The sequence below is a fragment of the Fundulus heteroclitus genome, chromosome 19 (genome assembly GCF_011125445.2).
Source record: "Fundulus heteroclitus isolate FHET01 chromosome 19, MU-UCD_Fhet_4.1, whole genome shotgun sequence".
NCBI lineage: Eukaryota > Metazoa > Chordata > Actinopteri > Cyprinodontiformes > Fundulidae > Fundulus > Fundulus heteroclitus.
The window spans coordinates 28,196,670-28,219,982 of NC_046379.1; the positions used below are offsets into that span (position 1 = coordinate 28,196,670).

General features: G+C 38.2%; 1 protein-coding gene across 4 annotated transcripts in view; it reads right to left on the minus strand.

Annotated features, from left to right (window-relative positions):
- The window catches only part of slc4a11 (solute carrier family 4 member 11), a 209,165-nt gene that overhangs the window by 45,717 nt on the left and 140,135 nt on the right, over positions 1 to 23,313 (minus strand). For 3 of the 4 annotated variants that reach the window (XM_036150608.1, XM_036150611.1, XM_036150609.1), the window contains exons 6-8: positions 13,321 to 13,353; positions 8,813 to 8,894; positions 5,057 to 5,180 (exon numbers count right to left, since the gene is read on the minus strand). In XM_036150608.1, the coding sequence (XP_036006501.1) occupies positions 5,057 to 5,180; positions 8,813 to 8,894; positions 13,321 to 13,353 (239 nt within the window). The remainder of the gene's footprint in view (positions 1 to 5,056; positions 5,181 to 8,812; positions 8,895 to 13,320; positions 13,354 to 23,313) is intronic. The other variant, XM_036150610.1, reaches the window with a different exon arrangement.

Below are 23,313 nucleotides of genomic sequence, written 5' to 3' on the forward strand. Positions count from 1 at the left end.
CTTGGATTCCCTTGGATGCAATAAAAATGGAACGAAGCATCTGCATGAGAGTATTCAGCCATCGTGTTCTGCTTAATTTCAGCTAAAGAAATTTAGGAACAGATGAGAAAGTGATTGACATCTATCAGTCTGGAAAGGGTCACTGAGCCGTTTCTAAGGCTTTGGTACTTCTGTGAACAATTCTGAGATCAAATTATCAGGAATAGAGAAAACATGGAATGGTGGTAAACCTTTCTATGAGGGCCAGTTTGTGACCTTAAACTCGACCACAGACGACGCAGCAGAGCAATGACAATCTGACTGAGAGGCTGTGCCATGTCCTTAAAAAGGCTGTTCATACCTGAACCTGAACATATCCTCACAGAAAGTTCTACTTTACATTACTTAATGCAGAACTTGTTTCCAAATTTCAACAAACATGCTGGATATTAAATTGAGATGAATGTTCATTCAAGTGAAACATTATTGGCATCCTTAATTGTACAGGAGAATAAACTAAGACTTTAAAGTCTGTACAATCTTTCTGAAGGTTTGTTTTCTGCAACCAGATGTTTTTTTGTTTCCTTAATAACCACAGCAATTATTTTCCGACCTTCTTGTTTACTGAAACCCAGCTCGACCAACACAAACTGTTTTAGATACATTTTCTTAAAGAAATTCTAAACTGTGGTAAAACTTCCCTTAATAGGCATAAATTAGCTTGAAAGCACTGAGCTGCATACTTGGGCTGTCGATGTGGGAATTTGGGGAACTTCATTGAAAAGGGGAGTGATTTTTGGAACAAAAAACAAGACAGCTGCTGTTGCCTGCATGTGTGTGGTTTTGTTTTAATACAACCCACAGTTCAACTTGAAGATGTGTGTGGGGTCAGTATTATGAAGCTACAGCGAATATGAACAGATTGTTTAATAACCATATAGAACAAGACACTGGCATAATAGAAAAATAGAAAATCTAATGGACCCACTATACAGAGGATTTGTGTATCATCTGTCATGACGGTGGTCTAGCTTTCATACCAAATTATTTTCATCACTGATTACATGAGACCAAAACTTTTAATGACCAGCACCCATATTCACAAAAATTCTTAAAGTCCTCTCAAAAAGCTATTGTCGTTGCGTAACAATTCCTAACTAGGACTCCTAGCTTAAGAGCGATTCAGATCGCTACTGAAAGCGATGAGTAAGTAGATGACAGAAACTTTTTATCTTAGTTGTGCTGTGATTGATTGATGGTAGAAGAAAAAAACTAAACACAAATGTGCTCCTAGTAATAAAAGGAGATGAATCGATTAGATTGGATTAAGAATTGTGTCATGATGATGAAATTTAGCAAAATTGATTGATTGTTACAGCATCAAATGTTTAAATACACCTTATTTATATCCCCCTCATCATCATTTGCTTATCTGTTTTTACTTACCAGTCACTTTACTTCTTCATCTATTTGATATTAATGCTCACTCTCCTGTCAGCATTTTACTGGGATTGGCTACTTGTATAAGGTATTTGGAAAAACAACCGACATAAAATGGAGAATAAAGGTGGAAAAACCAAACTGGACTGCAGCGCTGCCCAGCACACGTCTCTGTGATGAGAATAGAGGAGTGTTGAAAGATACATTTGTCCCTGGATCACGGGACAAATACATGGACTTTGAAGTGTATTGCTGCAGATCAATGCATCTTTTTGTCTGCACGTCTTGGTCCTTTTACACACCAGCCTGGAAAGTGATAAGCGATTCATGCAGCAATCAAAAGCGAGGAGATGGGATCACACAAGCAAATTTCTAGATGACCATTTAGGCTACTGACATATCATGCAATACAGAAGCTTTCTCACTTCATTTATATTTATATTGTTTGTGAATTTCTCCCCTTTTTACTCATATTTATTTATTTATCCTCAAATGAAACTGGGCCATGAAACTGATTAATTTCCCTCTATGGGAATAATAAAGTTGATCTTATCTACATATTAATAATTGTATGATTGTTAAAGAAGTTTACATTGTCATCTCTCCACTGTTTAGGTGGTGAATCAGCCAATCAGCTCTCTCTGTTTCCACCATCTTCCTGCTTCAGACACTCTTAGGCTTCCTAAAAGTCCTCCTCACTATTCCTAACATTTTGTCACTTTAGCAGTTCTCCTGACGCCTAAGATGCTTTGTGAATAACTTTTATCTTACCAAGGTAAAAATTCTAAGAAAAATCTTAGACTTCATGACATTCTTAGATTTTTCCTAAAATGAGGTCAGAGCTACTTTTAGTCCTAGGATTCTTTGTGAATACGAGCACTGGAGTTTAAGAAAAGTCTCTAATCTTAAGAGTACAATTTTAAAATCAAGCCAGAAATCTGTTTTTGCACTTTTAAGTCAGACACAAGTTACCATCCCATACGTGTAAAAAGCTCATTGATCAGTATTGTTTGAAATGATTGGCCCTTTTTGTTTTCTACTTGTTTCCTTTTTTTTTTTTTTTTAGAAACATTAAAATGCAGTTTATTGGTCTTGATAAACACAAGGCGAGTTAAAATAGAGACATTTTCAACATGGTTAAAAAAATAGATTTCCACAGCTTATTTGTATTTTTAAATTTTGCACCATGTCCCGTTCTCTCTAGACAGAAGTATCTATAACCAAACCCTCTACCACAGCTCTGACTGTGAGGGTGAAACTCCAGCACTGAATCTCCCATTGTGAAGAAAAACAGAACAGCTTGACAAAAAAGAAACATTGGAAACATTTCTGAGAATGTTTTTTTAAGCTTTTTATTTCTACCAATGTTTCAGAAATGAGCGTAACTATTTTAACACGTGTTTACCTTTCATTTCCCATCAAACTCCTGCAATTCTTACTAAATAGTAATTTATTACTGTTACAACAGCTCCTATCTTTAAACAAAAGAAAGACAAACAAACCACCCTTAAGGCACAGAAAACTTCCTAAGTATCAGAATCAGCTTTATTTGCCAAGTTGGTCCAATAATGAACTTTGACTTCGGTTTGACTTTGCTCTCAACGAAGACATTTAAGTATAAATATATGAGGAGGAAAATAAAAAAAAAACATTTCAGAGAAAATGTATATAAAGAGTGCTTTTTTCTCCATTTGATGTTACTTATTAATGTATGAAGATGACTGAAAAAGTGGGAGAGCCGAGGATATAAGCAACATTGTCATCAACAGCATGGTCTATCATATAAAATACCCTTTTTCAAAAAAGGGTATGTAGAAATGATTGTGGACATACCATTTTTATTAAGACGTGAATAAAAACAAATACATTTGTTTATTTCCTCCTGGATAGTCCTTTTATGTTGTTTTACCACCAGTTTCCTATCAGAAACCACCGTCTTGGTTGAATTAAAACAATTAAACCTAAATAGTGCATGAATACTTGGGCTTAACTGTACTGTATATGTTGTACAAGTGCAAAGCTGATGAGGACAAAATGAGGAACTCTTGTGAGGCCCGCTGACTGATTAATGATGAAACTGTTCCACCAAGACACATACATTCCCCAACAAGAGGAATTCCTATTATTGTTATCACTGTGCCCCTTCAAAAATATTTCTCTTGCACAGGAAGTCACCATGAAGCATAATTGAGGCATAATAGGTCTTTATGTTTACTTGGTGCTCATATTTACGTCTCTCAGAATGCCATTAGTGGGTTTGATTGCTGCCTCTAAGACTGGCAAGGAGAGTGCTGCAGGAACTACAGAAAGCAACAAAAATAAATAAAGGTTGACGGGGAAAAAATGAGATAGAGACCGGAGACACAAACAGAAAACATATTGTAGTTTTCCAAGACATCTTTGATTGCAGGCTAACTCCTCCTTCCAAGCACAACATTACTGGTAAAACTGGTGTTCTTGTCCATGAGAAAAATATATTTGTTTTTGTTTTTTTTAGCAATAAAGGACTGAGATTCCTTGCTGGAATGGGGAAACACTCAGCCTTCTGAACACAGGGGAGTGTAGCTGTGGAAAGTGTGGCTGTGAATGCATTTACCCAGGTATGTATTTGTGCTAAAAGCTTGAGAGGGAGCAGAAAGGAGCAGAAAGGTTGAGCTGTTTTATGGATGGTAGAAATACCTCACATTTGGATGGAAGCAAAAAATATTCTCAAACTGGTTGAGTAGAACGAGAAAAGAAAATACAGCAATGTAATAAATGAATGTTTGTTGCTTAAAAAATACATATCTGGATGGACAATTTAGGCATTACATAAAAGAAATTGTGACTTTTTGTGACAAACAGCAAATGTGACTTCTTAAGCTTTCTTTCAATAAGCGCTCTCTCCTTCCCAGTCTTCCCCAAAAGCCATATCTGCTGAGCAGCAGATGGCCATGTCTTGGCAGGTTTGTGGTTGTGTCACACACTTTACATTTTTGAATGACAGACTGAACAGTTCAACAAAATAAATGCACAAGACAATGCTGAAACCAGCAATGTTGTCTGGTTTAGAGACAGTGGCACTGAGGAAGAGACAGGATACAGAGCTGGAGGTAGCAGAGATGAAGATGTTGAGGTTCTCTTTGGGAGTGACGAGGAGGGATAGGATTAAGAATGAGTACATAGGAGGGACAGCTCATGTTAGATGTATTGGAGATAAAGGCAAAGAGGTGAGACTGAGATGGTTGGGACATGTACAGAGGAAGTATAGTGAGTACATCAGAAGAAGGAAGCTGAGACTGAAATTGCAAGGCAGGAGGCCTAGAGGAAGACCAAATAGGAGATCTAGGGATGGAGCGACAGAAGACATGAAAGTAGTTGTGTGAGAGAAGAAGATGAAGTAGACAGGGTTAGATGGAGACAGATGACTTGCTGTGGCGAGCCCAGAGAGGGAAAAGCCGAAAGGAGAAGAAGAATTTGAAGAAAAATAAATATTGATGAAAAAACCCCCAACATTTTCTAGCTAGTTAAAATAAAAAAAACTGGGAAATTATATGCACAAATCCAAATTTGCTGGTAGAGAACAGAGTTAAATATAAAAAGGTAAAAAAGACATTTGTGAATTACAAACTAAAACTAAAGTTGCAGCGGCTGTTACCATTTTGGATGGGGCCAGTATCAGGATGACATAGCGGACCTCGCAGCAGTTCTCCCCCCAGTTTTGCGGCCTTTCCAGACGGGAGATGCACACATGACGCCTCTGGAGATGCTTGACGTTGCAGCTAGAAAGAGTGGAAGGAGGAGGAGTGTTTTACAAATGTCAATGCCTCAGCCCACCAGCAGTGCCCTTCATTTCCATAGATTAACCTCTTTCTCTGGAGCAACAGTTAGACAGCATTCAAATTTGTTGGCTGGACTTGCGCTCACATGCACACAACCTTATGCAGACTCACAAATGTATGTAAAGAATTAAATTACCTATTTTTCCCTTATTTTGCTACATTCCAACCTGTAATTTAAATGTTTTTCATCCTATTTTATGTGATGGATTTGCACAAAACAGTTTAAGTTGGGGAAGTGAAATATATATATAAAAAAGACAAAAAGATATGCAGATAAATCCACCCCAATTGGTATGAAGCCCCTGAAATTCTTTTGTGTAACCAATTACCTTCAGAAATACCATAATTGGTGAAATGTCATTGTGACAGCAAACAGGCTTAAATTGGAGGCAACCAGACTTTCGTCCAGTTCTTTCTGAAACGTTTTGACACCCATCCAGGAGTCTTTGTAAATTCTGGTGGCTCGCACTTGGGCAACCTGCAGTTGGTGCACTGCTGTTTCTAAGGACATGGAGGCCCATCCTCCTAGACACATTCTCAGTCATGTGCAAATCAATGACCCACCCATCATTGTCCTGGGTTGTTAGAAGCTATTGCTTGGTGTGAGTGGAGTACTTGGTCACCTGAATCATGATGAGACTGCAGATGTTGGAAGCATAATCCTCCCCCTCTGTTAAGTGATGGCTTTTCTCTTTTGACCAAGATGGCTTCTTTCAACTGAAGGTTTGAAAGAGGGGTGAAAGAAGCCATCTTGAACAAAAGAGAAAAGCCTTCACTTAACAGGGAAACTCTCGTTGTCTCTGGGCAAATATGATGTTGTTTGAGGAATATCCCATTCCAGGCTGTGTGTGTAAGTCTACATGATATTATTGTCTTTTCATCAAAAGAATAATTAAAAAACATTATTGTCAGCTTTAGTTAACATGGTTACTTTGGGGATCATGGGGGGAACACAAGAGTTTGCTGTTTCAAGCAGTACCTTTGAATTTTTGTTATTCAAAGAAATACGGTTAATTCTGGCAGTTTTCTTTATGGGTTCTTTTAAATGGATGCAAAGTTCCCAGAGGTGGAGCCCATGAACCTCAGGTTTTAGTGGATTTCCACAGGCATTCTACCTCACTTTCTCTTTTGGATTTCCAAATTGGTTCAATTATCCATATTTTTAGGTAGCACAAAGGCAGTTTTCAATGGCACCACCACATTAAAAAAACTCTATGCAATAATTATTAAGATACAATGTAGCAACAACAATAACAACAGGGCAGTACCTCAGAAAGGATTAGCAACATCCTGATGCATTGCACCGCACAAGATTGTGTATGAACAAAATGTTAAAACATTGCAGCTTTTTTTTGGTTTGTGGCTGAAATCCTGTGTGAATCTATGATTGAAAATGTTTACAAAACTCTGCTGAGTTGTCTAATGAGGCGACTACAAACTCATTATATGAATCATTCTGTTATTTATAGAATTAGATTGAAAATATCTAATATTAAATTAAACAACTCAGTTGTTTTCATGCTTAAAAGAAATAGAAACATGACTGCAAAGTTAGTTGGTAACAGCCAACTAAAAGCTGTACATATTAAAATCAAATGTTAATAGTTATTCTCTCATGGATGTTGACCCTCTCCCCAAGATGGACTTTAACACTCTCAGCATCAGCTGACTTCCTTCTTTGCTCTTATCGTAATTACACAGGGAGAGAGAACGCCTTGTGATTTGAATATCAATGTGCTGTTTTGAGACACTTGTACAAATGACTGATGCTGTCCAACCAAGCATGACGCTCTTTATAGGGTCCATTATCTTTCCGTAAATACTTTTGACTCTTAACGGGGATCAAAAAGGTGACACATGATGTAAAAAGCCTTTATAGACATCACAGTATCATTTTATGAAATAGTATCCTCCCCGCTGAACATTTTTACAAGCAAGCAACACATTGTTAAGAGGAAAGTGATCTAATTCACTGTTCTCAACGTGTTTTTTTTTTTTACTTTAATTCAATACCCCTGATTAAAATACAGTGCAACTAATTGCCTTAAGAAGTCTCCTAGATAGTGGATAAAGTCCACCTGTGTGTGCCCAATCTTAGCATAAATCCAGCTGTTCTGTGATGGTAGAAGAGGTTGTTTTTTTTAAAGATATGATTAGTAAACAAAAAGCACCAAAGACAACAACTACCTAAGTATTCAAAAAAAACATTCGGTAGCTACATTTACATGGACAAAAGTAACCGTAATAAAGGGCCGATCGTAATAAAAATGTGTCATGTAAACACACCCGCCTCAAATTTGTAATCAGATTAAGCCTAATCAGAATGAAATTGAAATCCGAACGAGAGCTGTGGTTAATGTGGATTGACAATTTGATCGCCTTGCATGTAAACCCTTGTCGGGATCAAGTTATTCTGAATGTGGCAAGCTGACCTGAGTGTGCATGTGTTCCCTACGTCAACGTGACATATCTTGAATGGCGGAAATATGTCGAGGAACAAAACTCTGGAGGAGCTGCAAAGATCCACCGCTCAGGTAGGAGAACCTGGTGGCGTGTTAGTTATTAGTTGTGCAAGCCTGGTCCCTATTCAAAAGTGACAGTAATAAAAGCCTTTGTTGAAAAAAGTTATCAGAAGAGCCCTTTAACATAGGAAACAAAGCAAACACGGAGAAGAATGTGCTCAGAACAGATGAAACCAAAATTGAACCTTTTGATCTTCAAGCAAAACATTGTGTCTGAAACCCAACAATGCCCATGAGACTGAACAGTTTATCATTACAATGGCTGCTTCATGCTGTGGAGATCTTTGAGGACAGCAAAGGTGGACAAAGTTGACAGGAAGAAGGAAGGAGAAAAAAAGGGCAATCCTGGGAGAAAACTCTTAGAGTCTGCAAAACACTCAAGACAGGCACAGAAGTTCAGCTTCCAGCAGGACAACAACCCTAAACATAGAGCCAGAGCAGCAGTAGAAGAGTTTAGTTTCTAAGGCAAGACTTAAAAATTGATGTTCACACACACTCTCCATCCACAGTAAGCTTACAGAAAAAAATGTGCAAAAATCTTCAGTGGCTGGGCCAGGAAAGGTGGTAGAGAAAACCCCCAAAAGTCTTGGTAAGGTATAATTGCAGAGAAAGGTGGCACAATTAAGCAAACAATGACTCAGGGGAGCTGAATACAAATGTACACCACATATTTCAGATTTTTATTTGTAAGAAGTTGTTTAAACAATGCATCAATTCCCTTTTACTTCATGATTATATCCTACTTTGTTGGTCCATCACATAAAATCCCCCTAAAAGACAAAGGTTGATGGTTGTATTGTGTAATGTAATGATTGAATATGTTTGCAGGCGCAACAGCTTTTGTGCTTTTGCTCTGATGTTTTCACTTTATGCAATACTGTTATTTAATCAAATATCTGAAAAATCCCTTCTGCATGCAATAACTGATGCAAATATTGTATATCAATGTGAAAATAAAATAGATATAATTACAGGCATATTGGGTTTTCTATTTTACATATATCTTTAATCAAATTAGGTTAAAATACAAAAAGATAAATCCATGCTTACAGGATGCAGAGCCAGGACTGCTGGTATTGGACCCCAGTGGCTGTTGCCGTCACGCCTTGGATTGTCTCAGACAGCAGATGAACTGTAGGTTAGATGTCAAAGAGAAGTCAGCTAAACATAGCTTCATTTCCCCATACATTAAATTTTTTTGCTAGAAATGTCATTTGTTGGAGCAACAAATATGTCTGAAAACTCTTTATGTCTCTTTCATTATATGTCAGTATAATGCACATAATGCTGGACAGAAAGGTACCGCCTAATTTGATGTGTTAAAGCTCTCAGCGTGATGTCTACAGCAGACATGTCTAATGAGCAAGCCTTCTGCTTTAGACAGTGACGCCTGGCAGCAATGTGGGAAAACATCAGACCACGGCAAGCTAATAAGAATATCCATTCAACCTTAGGAAACACCAGCGCTCGTTTTAACAGGTTAAAAAAAACACATTTCAGTATGCTGGCATATTTACACAGCATAAATCATTAAACATGGAGCCTGCAGAAAGCAGGACATTGCTGCCGAATAAGAGGAATCTCCAATATGACTTCACGTGCTAAAAAATATGAATTGTTGGGTTTTGAGGGATATTCTTTAGCAGGACTGAATATGCTGAGAACATTCAGCTTGCTTTGTCTTGTGGCATCCTCTTTAGCTAATCAGCAATAGGAAAATGACAGGGTGGAATTGTTTTGTATCATAAGCAGCGGGGATGATCATTTCCATATCATTCTGATTTTCCCTGCCAGTGATTTCTTTCTTTCTGTGCGTCTTTGTCTTTCTCTCCATCACTCTTCTTTTCTCTCCCTCTGCCATGCCATCTCATCAATAAAGTATCCTCCATTCATGCCAGAAAATGATGGGCGTCACCATGACAACAGTATCACTGTGCTCAAGGAGCAAGAGCGCAGAGGATAATAAAGAGGTGTGTGTGTAGCTAAAAATTAAGAAAGTAGAGTATAAAAGGGACGAGAAGGACAAGAAGGGAAAAGAAGAGAGAGCGTAGTGTGAAAGGGAGAGAGAGGGGGGATCGGAAATAGAGAAATAAATAGAAAAGGAAACAGGCAGGAAAGCCGAACAAGAGGGATTGCACATGGGGAGTAAAAAAATGGAAGCAGGAGTGATATGAGAAAGACACACAAAGGGGAAAAAGCATGAAAGTCAAAAAGGAAAAAAACAAAATCAGACAAGATGAATAGAAGAGCCCGAAACAGAAGGAGGGCAGAGAAATATAAGAGATGGACAGGGATTCAATTCAATTAATAGCGGTAAGCCTGACAGCCAAGTAGTAATCAAAAACCATCCAATTTCCCATTGACGTCAGGGATGAGATGAGGGGAGAGCGGGAAATGGAGACAGCCAAACGCTAGAAGAAGAAAAGATTAAAAGGAAAAGAGAAGGGGATTAAGGATAAAAAGAAAACAGCAAAGGTTACAGGGAAGTGTAGAAGAAAACACTGACTGAGAGGAGCAAATGTGCTTACCAAGGTCACATGATTCCTCATACCAACAAACTATGTGGCACAAGTCACACAGAATCAGAGAAGCAGCTAATAGTAAAGTCTTGCATCCCACAATGCAAAGGAAACAGGGCTACAGGAAGGCTTGGATCAAGCTTGCAGCGAACACCTGGGAGCTATGTTGGGCCAGAGAGATCACATTCGCACTGTAAATGAATTGACCTAATGTCCGTTTGGAGACCTCCTTCTCCAAATGGTCTCGGTACGGTTGTTTTGGTCTTCACCCTAGTGCAATTGCTGTGTTCACATCGACGTGAACGAACCCCGACAAGGGGTGGAACAAACCAGAGTTTAATCCTAATATCAGAGAAAGATAACCTGAGAAAATACAAAAAACAGTTTTTAAATGTATTTTGAATCAAATTGTCAGATTTAATTTACAAAGGGGAAAAACAACCCAAACCAACCTTGCCCTATCTAAAAATTTAACCACTCACCTTGTTAAATCATGAATTGACTTTGATAAATCATTTTTTTCAGTTCAATCTTAAAAACCATACCAGGTTTGATTATAGCCAGATCCCTAGAATCAAGTAATCTTTAAAAAACAACATTTCTGACAAACATCAACAAGGCTAAAAGATGTCAAAAAAGCTACACACTGCATCCTTTTGTGAAAAATAATCAAACCTATTGACATCCATCAATCTTTAAAGGCAAACACAGCCATTTTCAAAGCTTTGGGACTCTAGTGAACTACAGTGAGAGAGCCACTGACAACTTGTGACACTGGGGAACCTTACCGGGAGTGACCATCCTACCAAAATGACTCCAACATCTGTTACTTACGACATCTAAAGCACCACAGACCTTATGCACCACTCTTACGATCAGTTGTCATGATTCAAAAAGAAAGAGTAAAATTAAAAGCAAGATTTTATGGCTGCAAACTAAACTTGAGAAGAGTAAAGAGTAAGTGGACTGACAACTGGTGTGATCGTCTGGGTGACTAATTATGATTTCTTCAAATCTTGTCACTGAAGTGAAGATTTCCACATGGTTTCGTCAGTTTGTGCCATACAAACACTGCTGTTTCAACACACACACACAAAGCATCACATATGCTTACACGTAGCATATCAAATGTGACAAACTTCAATGGAAAATAATGAATAAATGTGAAAAAGGCAAGACCGGATGGCTGGATGGTCCACTTTGATCTCTGGATTCTTGGTGGAATCGTTGAACGTGTTATCCATGCACTTTGGTTGGAGGGTAAAAAACAGATAGCTGTTCCCAATCCCACAAGGTAGTAAATTATTTGTGACTGACAGTGACAAATAAGCAAGAGATGAATTCATAAACATGCTAAACCAGGCCAATAATTGAAATGTTAATATTTCTTTGGTCTGTCTGCCAGTTGAACATCAAAGAAAAGAGAACATCTACAAAGATGTGCAGCAACAAAGGAACACATAGATTATCAGTGTTTCTTTAAATGTGTATAAAAAGCCTCTGGCCCCAACATAAAAAGACCCTTTCTATCAAGCCCTGAGGCGTTCTTAATAAAGGTGTGAGATCCTGTACTGCAAAAAAAAAAAAAACAGATTGACTGGGGTCTAAACCACTGTTACACCTGTCTGTAAGCACATGCACATACTCTTGAACACACATAAAGAAAAAATGATTAGCTATTTCTAAGTGTGGGAGCTTTGAAGAAGGTGATTAAACCAGGGCAGTGTTCCCTGCAGAAGAAGCAGGTAAAACATTCACGGTAATAATCCATCATAGCCAATCACATTCTACCACACAAAGGCTATGATGTCAAATGGTGATGAGAGGACCACTGGGACTGGGTCAGAGGTGACACTATTATCTGTAAGAGGTTAACATTAACAAAATTGAAATCATGTTCATATACAATGTTTTACAAAAGGATTTATTCTACTTGAACTTTTTTTTTTACTTTTTTTATGTTACAACCACAAACTTCAACCACTGTTTTTGGAATTTGGGGTGACAGACCAGCACAAACTAGTCAATATTTGTGAAGTGGCAAGAAAAGGGTATTAGGTTTTCAAAATTTTTGTCAAACCTTTGGCAAACAAACTTGTCAAAATTGTAAACATCTGGCATGCGTGTGTAGTCAGGTTGACAGTGAGTCTCTTGAAGTTAGAGATACTTATTCTGTCCATAGATCTGCTGTGGATCGCTGCAGCTCCTCCAGAGTTACCAAGGACTTTTTGGCTGTTCTCTGAATTATGTTGGTCTGTCAGTTTGGGGAGATACCCATGTGTTGGTAGGTCTGGCTTTGTACCATACTGCTTTCATTTCCAGATCATTGGTTTAACATTGCTCTGAGATTTTCAATGCTTGGGATTTTGCTTTATAACCTCATTGTGGTTTATATGTGACCTTTGAGGCCTTCCCAAAACAGGTTGATTTATAGTAAACATAAACTACTCAGGTGGAAGATAGTTGGTTATACTAGTTGTGTTTTATCTAGGGCGTTCAAAACAAAGGGATCTGAATATATACGCACACCAATTTTTTTTGAAAACCATGTACCATGTTCGTTACACTTCATAATTATGGGCTATTTCTTGTTGATTGTGGTTGTAATGTGACCAGAATTCAAAGGGTTCAATGGGTGGGTATGTTTGTAAGCATTTGTAGTGTCATAATGTAAAAAACAGAAATGTATCTGAACGTTATCACTTTAATTTTCAATCAAATATAAAATAAAAAATTCTGAAGCACAAAACCAGCAGCTGTCTTTTTGTGGCTCTAAAACAAAAGAACTGAAAGTAATAGACAATGAATCTGCTGGATGGACCTGCCAAAGATTTAAGGGTCAGGTGAAGAGGCATATCTGTGACACTGAGAAATTTCCCTGGTGCCTGTAATCATTTGATGACTCCATAGATCAACCCAGTCCAGAGTGTGGAGAAAAACACAAATGACATACTGATGGTGATTGGTAGAGAAGTGAACCACTGATTGCAGCCTCACAGCGGCTGATGCTGACATTTTCATCCAATTAAGACAGCTTACCGTCATCAAAGAAAACGAAACTTTGAGACTCCTCTGCATGTGCAGCAGGTGGGAGAAAAAAAAAACCAGGAGAAAAAAAAAAGAGTCAGTACAGTCACCAGTAAGCAGTTTCTTGGGTTTTGTAGAGGCACACAAAAATCATAGTCAAACACACACTGAGCCAATATAGTCACACATACACACGTGTTCTGGTTAACAGGCACACACATAAATATCTCTGCTGAACAGAAGCTTCATTTCCTGCCCTCCTTTACTTCATGCATATTAAATACCCTTTTCTAAATAAAATCCCTCAATGTCATATCTTTGTTGGAGAGACTGAGGTCTTATCTTTATTACTGTCTAAAGGCTATTACCAAAAATTGGATTTTATCACTGATAGCTGTTCTGCATTTTCCTGGTCCAAAGAAACCCATAGATGTCAAGGAAGAGATCAAGATGAGAAAAAATGACACGTATGGCCACAGTTTTTTATTTGATGCACAGCTTGAATTAAGGGTTTTAATTCAGTCTTATGATAACACCAAGAGGGAGAAAAAATTCACATTGCTGTAAATAAGTTAGTCTTCTAATATTAATGTCAGGAGAAGCTACTGGCAAAAAAAAAAAAAACAGAGTTTAATGTAAGAGAGAAAAAAAAACAATTTGAGCATTCTCTTTAACGTTTGAACTAAAATGGATTCAAGGTATGCAGTGTCACAATGTTTAAGATAAAAAAAATGTAATAAAAATATAAAATTGAATTTTTTTTAGAACAAGACCTTTCTGACATTGTTGTAGATTGTTTATTTTTGTAATGATAGTTTCAGTCCCTCTTGAAAATGATTCTAGGTTTGAAGATGCAAAGTAAGAAAAGGCTGTTAACCCCCATACAAACTCAGTGAACACATCCCAGGATGTCATTACACAGTAATGAGAGCCTGGGATGTCTGTAAATGGCGTGTTTAGGTGATGTGTAAGAGGACAGATACATAAGCAATAAACCAAGAATTGATTTATAGATGAAAATGTACCAATGAAAAACTTGTTGAGCAGAGGCAGTGGTGGCCAACTTACTAAAGAATACAAAGTGCAATTATGGGCAGGATATCTCCTCCCATTATGAACCTCAGAGCTCCATGATAAGCTAAATCTAATAAATGAAGAGAATTGTTTGAGGAAATCATATATAAAATGTCATCATAGTCCGAAAGATGCCTAAAGACGGAGGCAACAAGAGGTTTCTTGGAATTAAAAGCACAACATGGCCTGTTCTTGAAAAGAAATCCTAATTTTAGCCCCAGCTTTTTATCAAAGTGATTATCAATGTGGGCTTTAAAACTTTTCATCAATTTTTATACCAAGATATTTGTAGGAGGACACAGGGTCAATAGTGAAACTTTCTGAGGACAGTGAAAGGTATAAAAGTAGGCACTCTGTTTCCTGGAAAACATCACCCTGGTTTTAATTGCATTCAGTACCAGTCTGAGCTCTTTTAGTTGTGACTGGATGATATCAAATGAAGACTGCAGCTGCTCAAAAGCAAGAGCATCAGTGCAAGCACAACACAATGGTGTCATCAGCACACAGAACCTGTCAAGACTTAATCCTGCTTTTATCATTTTGACTTTCCCTACACAATGAAGGGAGAGCATTCTACTAGGCTGGAGGGAGTGGACGGCGGTGCACTTTAACTGCCCTGTTTTAGCTGCCACTACTCTGTGCCTATCTTGGTATCCACAACTGGAAATCATCTCTCTGACAGGAAAACTGAGAGCCGAACAGTCCAGAGCCTTCTGGTGTCATCGCTCACCAGCCACCTCTCAGCCAAAGAAGCAGCTGGAAACCTTCCAGCTAATAGCTGGCTTCATTTAACCAGCTCGGTTGTCGGTTGTCCAACCAGGTTGGTTGTCCTACTGCACTTTAAATCGTCTTGTTATTGAAACGTGCTTCATAAATAAACTTGCCTTGTCTCACTTACCATTCTATCAGATGCAGGCTTGCCAGATCCAACTGACAGTTTCCAGCCCAGATACAACATAAAACCTGTCTAACTGATATTAATAAATATTGCCAAATTTAGCTTCATTGTCTGGAACTGGAAATGATAATTCATGCTTTTTCTTTTTGGTCATGTCTAGATCTGGGGTCACCAACCTTTTTGAAACTGAGAGCTACTTTATTGGTGTCATATGAAGGGCTACCAGTACTGACTGTTGAACTAGAAGAGTCAGAGTTCAGCTTAACTTTATGTAAAATAAACATATTTCCATGCTTTGTCATAGATACTATTTTTAAATCTATATAAATGCAAGTGTGATTAAACAGGAAGAGTAATGGAATTAAATACATGTTTAGATGCAGCTCACTGGTGGATTGGGCTTTTTTTGTTTTTCTTTTTTTAGAACAGGCTCGTGGGCACCACGTGCGGTCCTCGAGGGCTATTTGGTGCCCGCAGTCATCATGTTGGTGACCCCTGGTCTAGATTATTGTAATGCACTTTACACACGTCTAACCAAAACACACCCTAGACCGGTTGCAGGCTGCACAGAATGCAGCTCCCAGGTTTTTGAATAAACATCCAAATTCTCACGTCACTCCACTCCTAATGCAACCACATGGGCTCCTTGTATAGTTTAGAGGGCATTTCAGGATTTTTTGCTCATGACTTGGAGAGCACTTCTTGGGCAGACACTGGGTTATATCACAGGACAATTGCATCCATACGTCCCCCAACAGGTTTCTGAGATCCTATGATTAGGGGCTACTTTGAAACATTTAAAAATATATATTTTTTCATCTACTTTTGTTTAGCATGTCCAGTTGTTATTGTTGGCTTTGGAGCAGTTGTGATCTTTCTTTCTTTAAAGGTGCTATATAAATAACTTTAGATGCAGCTAGAGAAAACATTGTTCACTCCAGCACTTTCTCTGGCATCCCATTGAAAGGGCTTAGAAGAGTAAGACAGAAAATTATCCATAAACTCCCCCAGGGTGTTTCTTCTATTTCTTCATAAGACCTACACTTATTAATCCTTGTATTAACTCATATAGCCTCCTCTTGATTTGGTACAACAGTCTCTAACCGCAGAAACGAGGAGCTGCGTGTTGCTGTGGCAGATGGCAAAGCTGTGGTGACACTGAGACATAATGCATACGTTCTCTGTGTCTGAAAACAGCACTAATGTAATCATCTGAGTTTATTTTATGCATAAAGAGAAATATTCCTAATCTTTGCACAGGGAACATTTCTGTGCAAAATAGAGCTTACCTTAAGTTACAAAAAAAGCCGCAAGTCATGTTTTTTCTGTAAGTCTGGATGTATAATTCCTCTACATGGATCTACAATCTGTGCTCACAGATGGGCCATCAGATTCACATGTTCTGAAATCCATACCAACAAAATGTGTGCAAAACAGTTTATCCAAATCTGAACCAATTTTCTCCCCAGAGAAATTGGAAAAAAAAAAACTTCTGCAATTCAGCAGAAACAGGTGAGGATTATTTCTGGCCAATCAGTGGTTTGTTTTAGTTTATTCACAGCTCAGTCTGCTGGAACATCTGACAGAGTTTTCTTTTTTATTTAATAATGTCAATAACTTTCTACAAAAACAGCTAATTTAAAATGTGCATTTTGCAAATAAATGGTCTTTTGTTGTTTTTTATGCACACATATGCAAGTACATTTTGTAAACTTTTTCACATTTCTTTTAATCTGAGTGAGCAATTTTTATTAACTGTAAAGTATTACATTTGTTGTAAATCTGCCCTTACTCTGTTTCTTTGTGATGGACTGGTGACCTGTCCAGGGTGTACCCTGCCTCTCGCCCAATGACCACTGGAGATAAGTACCAGCCCCCTGTGACCCTTTACAGTTAAGCAGGTATAGACAATGGACGGATAAAAGTATGGTCTCCTCTAATTTTTTTGTTTCTATGTTTCTATTGTTTTTATATTTCTATACCACTATATTTCTGTTCTTTGTGTGAATATGCATGCTTTCATTTGCGTTTCACATTGCTGCTGATACACTGGAATTTCCCCACTATGATACAATAAAAATTATATTTCTATTCTAGTTCCTTTAATTGGAAGAAAGTGGCCAAGTCAATCCCCTGAAAAAGTACCAAATACCATAATCCTGCCTCCAATCTTTGCACTTGGCAAAATGCAGTCAGAATAATACCATTCTCTTGACATTTTCCAAATCCAGTCTTATCCATCAGATCATCAGTCAAGAAAGATTGATTCATCACACGAGAAAACATGTCTTCATTGTTATACAGTCTAACCGCTGTGTTATACACACCACTGTGTCGGAAATGTTGCATTGCACTTAGTAATGATGGTTTGGGCCCAGCTTCTTTCATGGAAACCCATACAATGAAGCCATCTATGCACTGTTCTTAAACTAATCTGAATGCCACAAGAAGTTATTTTATTGATTTGCATTACTTACAGTAGTAAATAATGTATCATCTCTAGGGCTGGGCAAGTTAACGCGTTAATTTCGCGTTAATTCATTAGACTATTAACGGCGATATTTATTTTATCGCGCATTGCGCTGACTGCAGCGCGCTGTCACGGCAGCACTCTCCCGCTCCCCCTCCTCTCGTACATGGCTCAGCGGCGCCAGCCAATCAGCACGCAGGCTCAGCCCGGCCCGCCCGCTCAGCTCTCACACAAACTTAACAAACAGCTGAGAGAGACCGCAGCAGCGAAAAAACATGAACAGAGGAAGTAGCACCGTTTGGCTTTATTTTAATACCGTAAATGAAATCAAGCTGTATGTTTTGTAAAAAGCCGGTTCATTTCAGTGGAAACACAACAAATTTATCTAAGCACGTGAAAAAACATGAAAACGTCGAGCCCCAGAAACGGAGAGAGGAGACGAAACTTCTCTCACTGCCCCGACAGACCCACAGACGTCTCTGACTGAGGCGTTTCAGTCCTCCAGGGAACATCCAGGTAGATCAGTGGATGGATGGATGGATGGATGGATGGATTGATGGATGGATGGATGGATGGATGGATGGATGGATGGATGGATGGATGTTACTGGAGCCCACACATAACATGTAATTAAGACCTTGAAAGAACCCAGTACATATATTAAAAAGTGTTATTTAAGATAAGATAACATTAGCTAATCCTTTTTTTATCCCACGACGGGGAAATTTATAGGATTAAAGCAACAGGCAGGTGCACACAACACAGACAAAATTACATAAGGATTGAAATATATAAGAGGTGGATTAGCGAAAAAACACTGAACATAACATTATTATTATTATTATTATTATTATTATTATTATTATTATTAAATTGTAATAATAAAATAAAAACCACAAAACCCAAAAGGTCAACAGTTTCATGATACATCAAGCTTAGGGACTGGCTAATATACAGCAGGTCAAAAAAGGCCATATTTTGGCTGCAGTGCTTGCTGTTCTCTTATGAAGAAAAGATCAACTAGTGCACTAAATTCAATAGATGGGTTGAAAATATCCAGTATAAAATAAGTGCTACAAATGTTACAACACTTTTGTTCATATGGCAGCAGAACATTAAAATAAAAGTGCTCTTTACACTACTTTTGAATTCATTCTTGGAGTTTGTAAATACAATGCGATTAATCGCGATTAATCGCGATTAATCAGGGCGATTAATCACGATTAAATATTTTAATCGTTGCCCAGCCCTAATCATCTCATTATCTGAAAACTTGGCAGTGAACTAACCTACAGTATCTGTATATTATTACAGCACGGAGAAAGCAGGACCATCTGTGCATTCAACCACTTTGGTTGAGGCCTCCTGCTCTTCTTCAAGGTGAGAAGTCTAGTCTGCATAGTGCAGCAGAAGATGAGAAGTATCAGCCACCTGCCCATCGGCTACGAACTGCCCCAAGCTCTGTTAAGCATACGGTTGCCACTGCCCCAAGAAAAAAAGAGCACCTCAACCAGGCCAATCCACAGGCAGGCGATTCAAGCTAGTCCTCTGCCTATTGATGACAGCGATGACATGTGGCACTCTCCAGGTGAACCAGACAGTGAGCCACAGATACCTAATTTTTTTTTTGTAGAGTTTTTGTAAATTTGCTTCTGCACATTTGATTACACAGTTTTTACTGATAGATTTTTATTGCACATTTATTTACACAATTTATTGATAGCTACTTACTGAAAAGTAACATTCTTGTTTTATTGATAATTTAGTTTTGCTCAGGTTTTGTTTATGTTTTTATTGATAAGTATTTTTCAATAAAATTGTTGTTTGAGACAAAAGGACACAATTCGGCTAATTTTCTCTACATTTTCTTATGCAGCGCACAATGGTACATTCTGATGAAACAGGGGGAAACTCTTATTAACAAATACTTTGTCATATGAAGAAGAAACTCTACAATGGGAATCAGCACTTTTATCTCACCAGATTCCCTTCCAGGGGATAAACACATTTGGCACAGTTGTGCCAACTGTGCCAAAATCACAGGTCCATCTGGCACACTGTCCACTAAAACCTTTATGCTTCAACTGATTTAGTCTAGATTTGTTGCAGTTATAGTCAATATGTGGATCTATAAAATCTGAGGCTTCCTCTATAATTTCAAATAGGTTTTCATGATAACCTAAAACATGGACTGCTTCAACCATCTAAGGACTTTAAATCTGTATTCTATTTACATGTAATGCTGTCATTTTACAATGACAACATCACAACGATGTTATAAAGTAATATTGTATTATACCACGTTATAATATTCAATCTTCCTTTAATAAGGCATAATTTTGTTTTATAAATTTGTTATAATTTACCTGCTGATAACACTCCTTGGCTGAAAAGATAATATTTAAATGACTTTAAAAGCATGTTGATTTATTGATTTTTGTGAATTTCTACAACTGCTAAACCACCAGATACTACTTTCTGTACTGCGTTTTGCTGATTATTTTGTGTATTCTTGTATGGCTTCAGTATTTGTGTGATTTGATTGAATTTCACTCTGTAAAGTGCCTTGAGATAATATTAATTGCAACTATATAAAAAAAATTGAATTGAATTGTATCAGTCACTCATTGGCCAGAAATGTAGATCCTGTTGTCTTTCTCTTGCAAGTTATCTGGAATTGTTGGCAACCTGATAGGTACAATATTACAGAGTAATTTTTTAAAAGTCCGTGAGCTTGAGTAGTCACATGCTTAACAGAGCTTTAGTCACAGAGCAGTCAGAGCCTAAATGCATGGACATCCAAAGTGAAGTTTGCAGTGACAAAACTAAAGCTCACAGATACAAGCTGGATCGTAAATGTTCACAAAACTTAACTAAAACAAGTTTGCATTCAAACACAGATCCATACAACTGTAAACATAGAAATAGTTTAAAAAAATATTACAGAGTGATTCAGTTTTACCTTTTTCTTTTGGAATGGAAGGTATATCTTACTTGCTCAAATGCTCACAGTAGACCTTTACCCAAACCTTTGCCCTCCAGTGTGAATGCTTCCTTTTGACTCACTAATTTATGCAGACAATATTTATAGTAAGAATGGAGGATGATGGGATAGCACTTTCAAATCAGAAGATTTAAATCTAATGGTTAGCTGGATTTTTATGGTTTACATGTTCTCTTGGAGCTCCAGGACCCCAACACAGTCCATACAATGCCAAGTAAGATTACTGTGTAATTTTTCATTTCACTGCATGAGTAATTAATGGAAAAAAACACCTAAACGTTTCCATGGGTTAGTTCAGAAAGGTTGTAGGCATAGGTTCCAGAATATTTATTCCATTGTCTATGCAAAAGTATTCATATACCTTTAGCTTTTTCACATTCTTGCATATTACATCCACAAACACTTGTTTTGTTTTTTTAACTGTTACCTTATCTGGTGAACCAAGAGCAAGTGCACTACTGTGTGAAGAAATATATTAACATACAAACACACACACACACACACACACACACACACACACACACACACACACACACACACACACACACACACACACACACACACACACACACAGTTTTTGGCACGATAACTTAAGTGGGGCATACAAACTATTAGGAGAAACTTATTTTTTTGGAATGCATAGAACCTGACTTTGATCAATTTTAAATTAAACAGATAAATTAGCATGAACCAACACACTAGAAATGCCATTTTATTTAAGCTAAATGTAAGTTAATTTTTATACATAAAATTGCAAATAAAGGCTGACTCATATTGTTCATTTATTGAACAGAAAAGATTTACATCAATCCTTCAATGAGCTAGCAAGAACAACCAACACTAGATTAATATTTGCTTCCATTTTCCTATGTTTCATTTTGTTTAAACCTTCCTACATCTTATTCCAATAGTTTTTTTAGTTGCTTTTATTCTGTTTTTATTTTCCAATGTTTTAATCATGTAAAGCACTTTGCATTGTCCTTGTGCTGAAATGTGCTATACAAATAAATCTTCTCTGCCAAGATGGTTGCACACTACCTGGCAGAACGTAAACTGAACGTGTGCTATTTCATTATTTTGACTGGACGATCTGAGCTTGAGGCCAGAGGATTTGTGTCCCACGGCAGTCTACTGACAGCATGTTGGGCATGCGCACTGCAATTTCAGATGTTCAATATTTAAACAAATGTTGGTGGGTCGGCCATAATATCAAGATGCATCAAGAGGATTTAGCCTACTGCGCTTGTCAGTTTTCTGGCAGACTTAGATATATATAAAAAAAAATTCCAACAGAATTTTATTGGTAAGGGAATCTGTCTTTTTTTTTTACAATATTGCTCTATAAGAATGATCATGTCCCACTGTTTACTGCTAACATAGAGCTCCAAAGCGACATCTGGTGGGGCCAGGCCCCACTGGCCCCAAATGCAGGGACGGCACTGTAATGCCAGTTTAGACGTGACAAAACTACATTAATTCGGGACGTGACAGACTACATTTCCCATGATGCAATGTGGTCAAAATGGCCACCAACTCCCATGATGCAACACGGCCCAAAAATGGCCGCTGCCCTAACAACGGAGCGGAGAGATAACGTTACTAGGGAAAATGTATTTATTGCGGCCATGCACGACAATCTCTCTTCTTCCCTGGCACACCGCCATCCTGAGAAGACACACAGCTGTTTCACTTCGTTGTGGTAATCCCACGCCACGTGCTCGATAACTTCGCTGGACCGAAGGTTGTTGAAGCAAACTTATCCCTGCATTAATTATAGCAGGAGGTCGACTCCAAAAGTACTTTTGAACTCCCTCGGATCAAAACTGAGAGCCGTCATCTCCAAGTGATCGAACGAGGACCCCGCTTTTGTTTTTGGCTGAACAAAGCGTCTGATAGCCCAGAAGAAGGACAAAGGGACTTTCCTCCCATTTCCTCGCTGACTGAAGGACCGACCACCGAGCGGAACCAGATCCGCGGACTCGGAACACTCCTGCACCTCCGGAGCCAGGATTTCACTCCTGAATCACCTCAAAGTAACGGGGTTCTCCCCTTTTATTTCTTTTTCACACACAGGGTGTTTCAGAAGTGCCTGGGCAGGTGTGATTTTAGGTTAATGCTTGTTACTCCCAGGCGGAGTTTGTTTTAACTGTTGAATATTTTTCTTTGTATGTGCATGCATTTGTGAAAGCGACTTCGGTTGTGTTTGATTTTGTGGTTCGTAAAGACCCCGCTGCGGGTCCTGCTGTAACTCTTTTTCGAATTCTTCCATCTTCCCCCCTCTCTCTCTCTCTTCTCCTTATCAGTTGAGGCGATCGCTTTGTGTGAGATTTAGATCGCGTTTTTTCTTTAAAGTCATCGGTTAGCCGCGCCCTCTCGAAGCGAGGTATTACCCCATCAGCATAAGCGTGGTTACGTCATTAGGACCTCCCCTCACGCATCACGCAAATTTGTAGATCATACATCATCATAGTCGCCATCTTGGGAGGGTGGCGTATGACCGAAGTGTAGGTAGCTTAGCTGAACTAGTTTTGTAAAACACCAAAGCGTCTAGTGGGACTC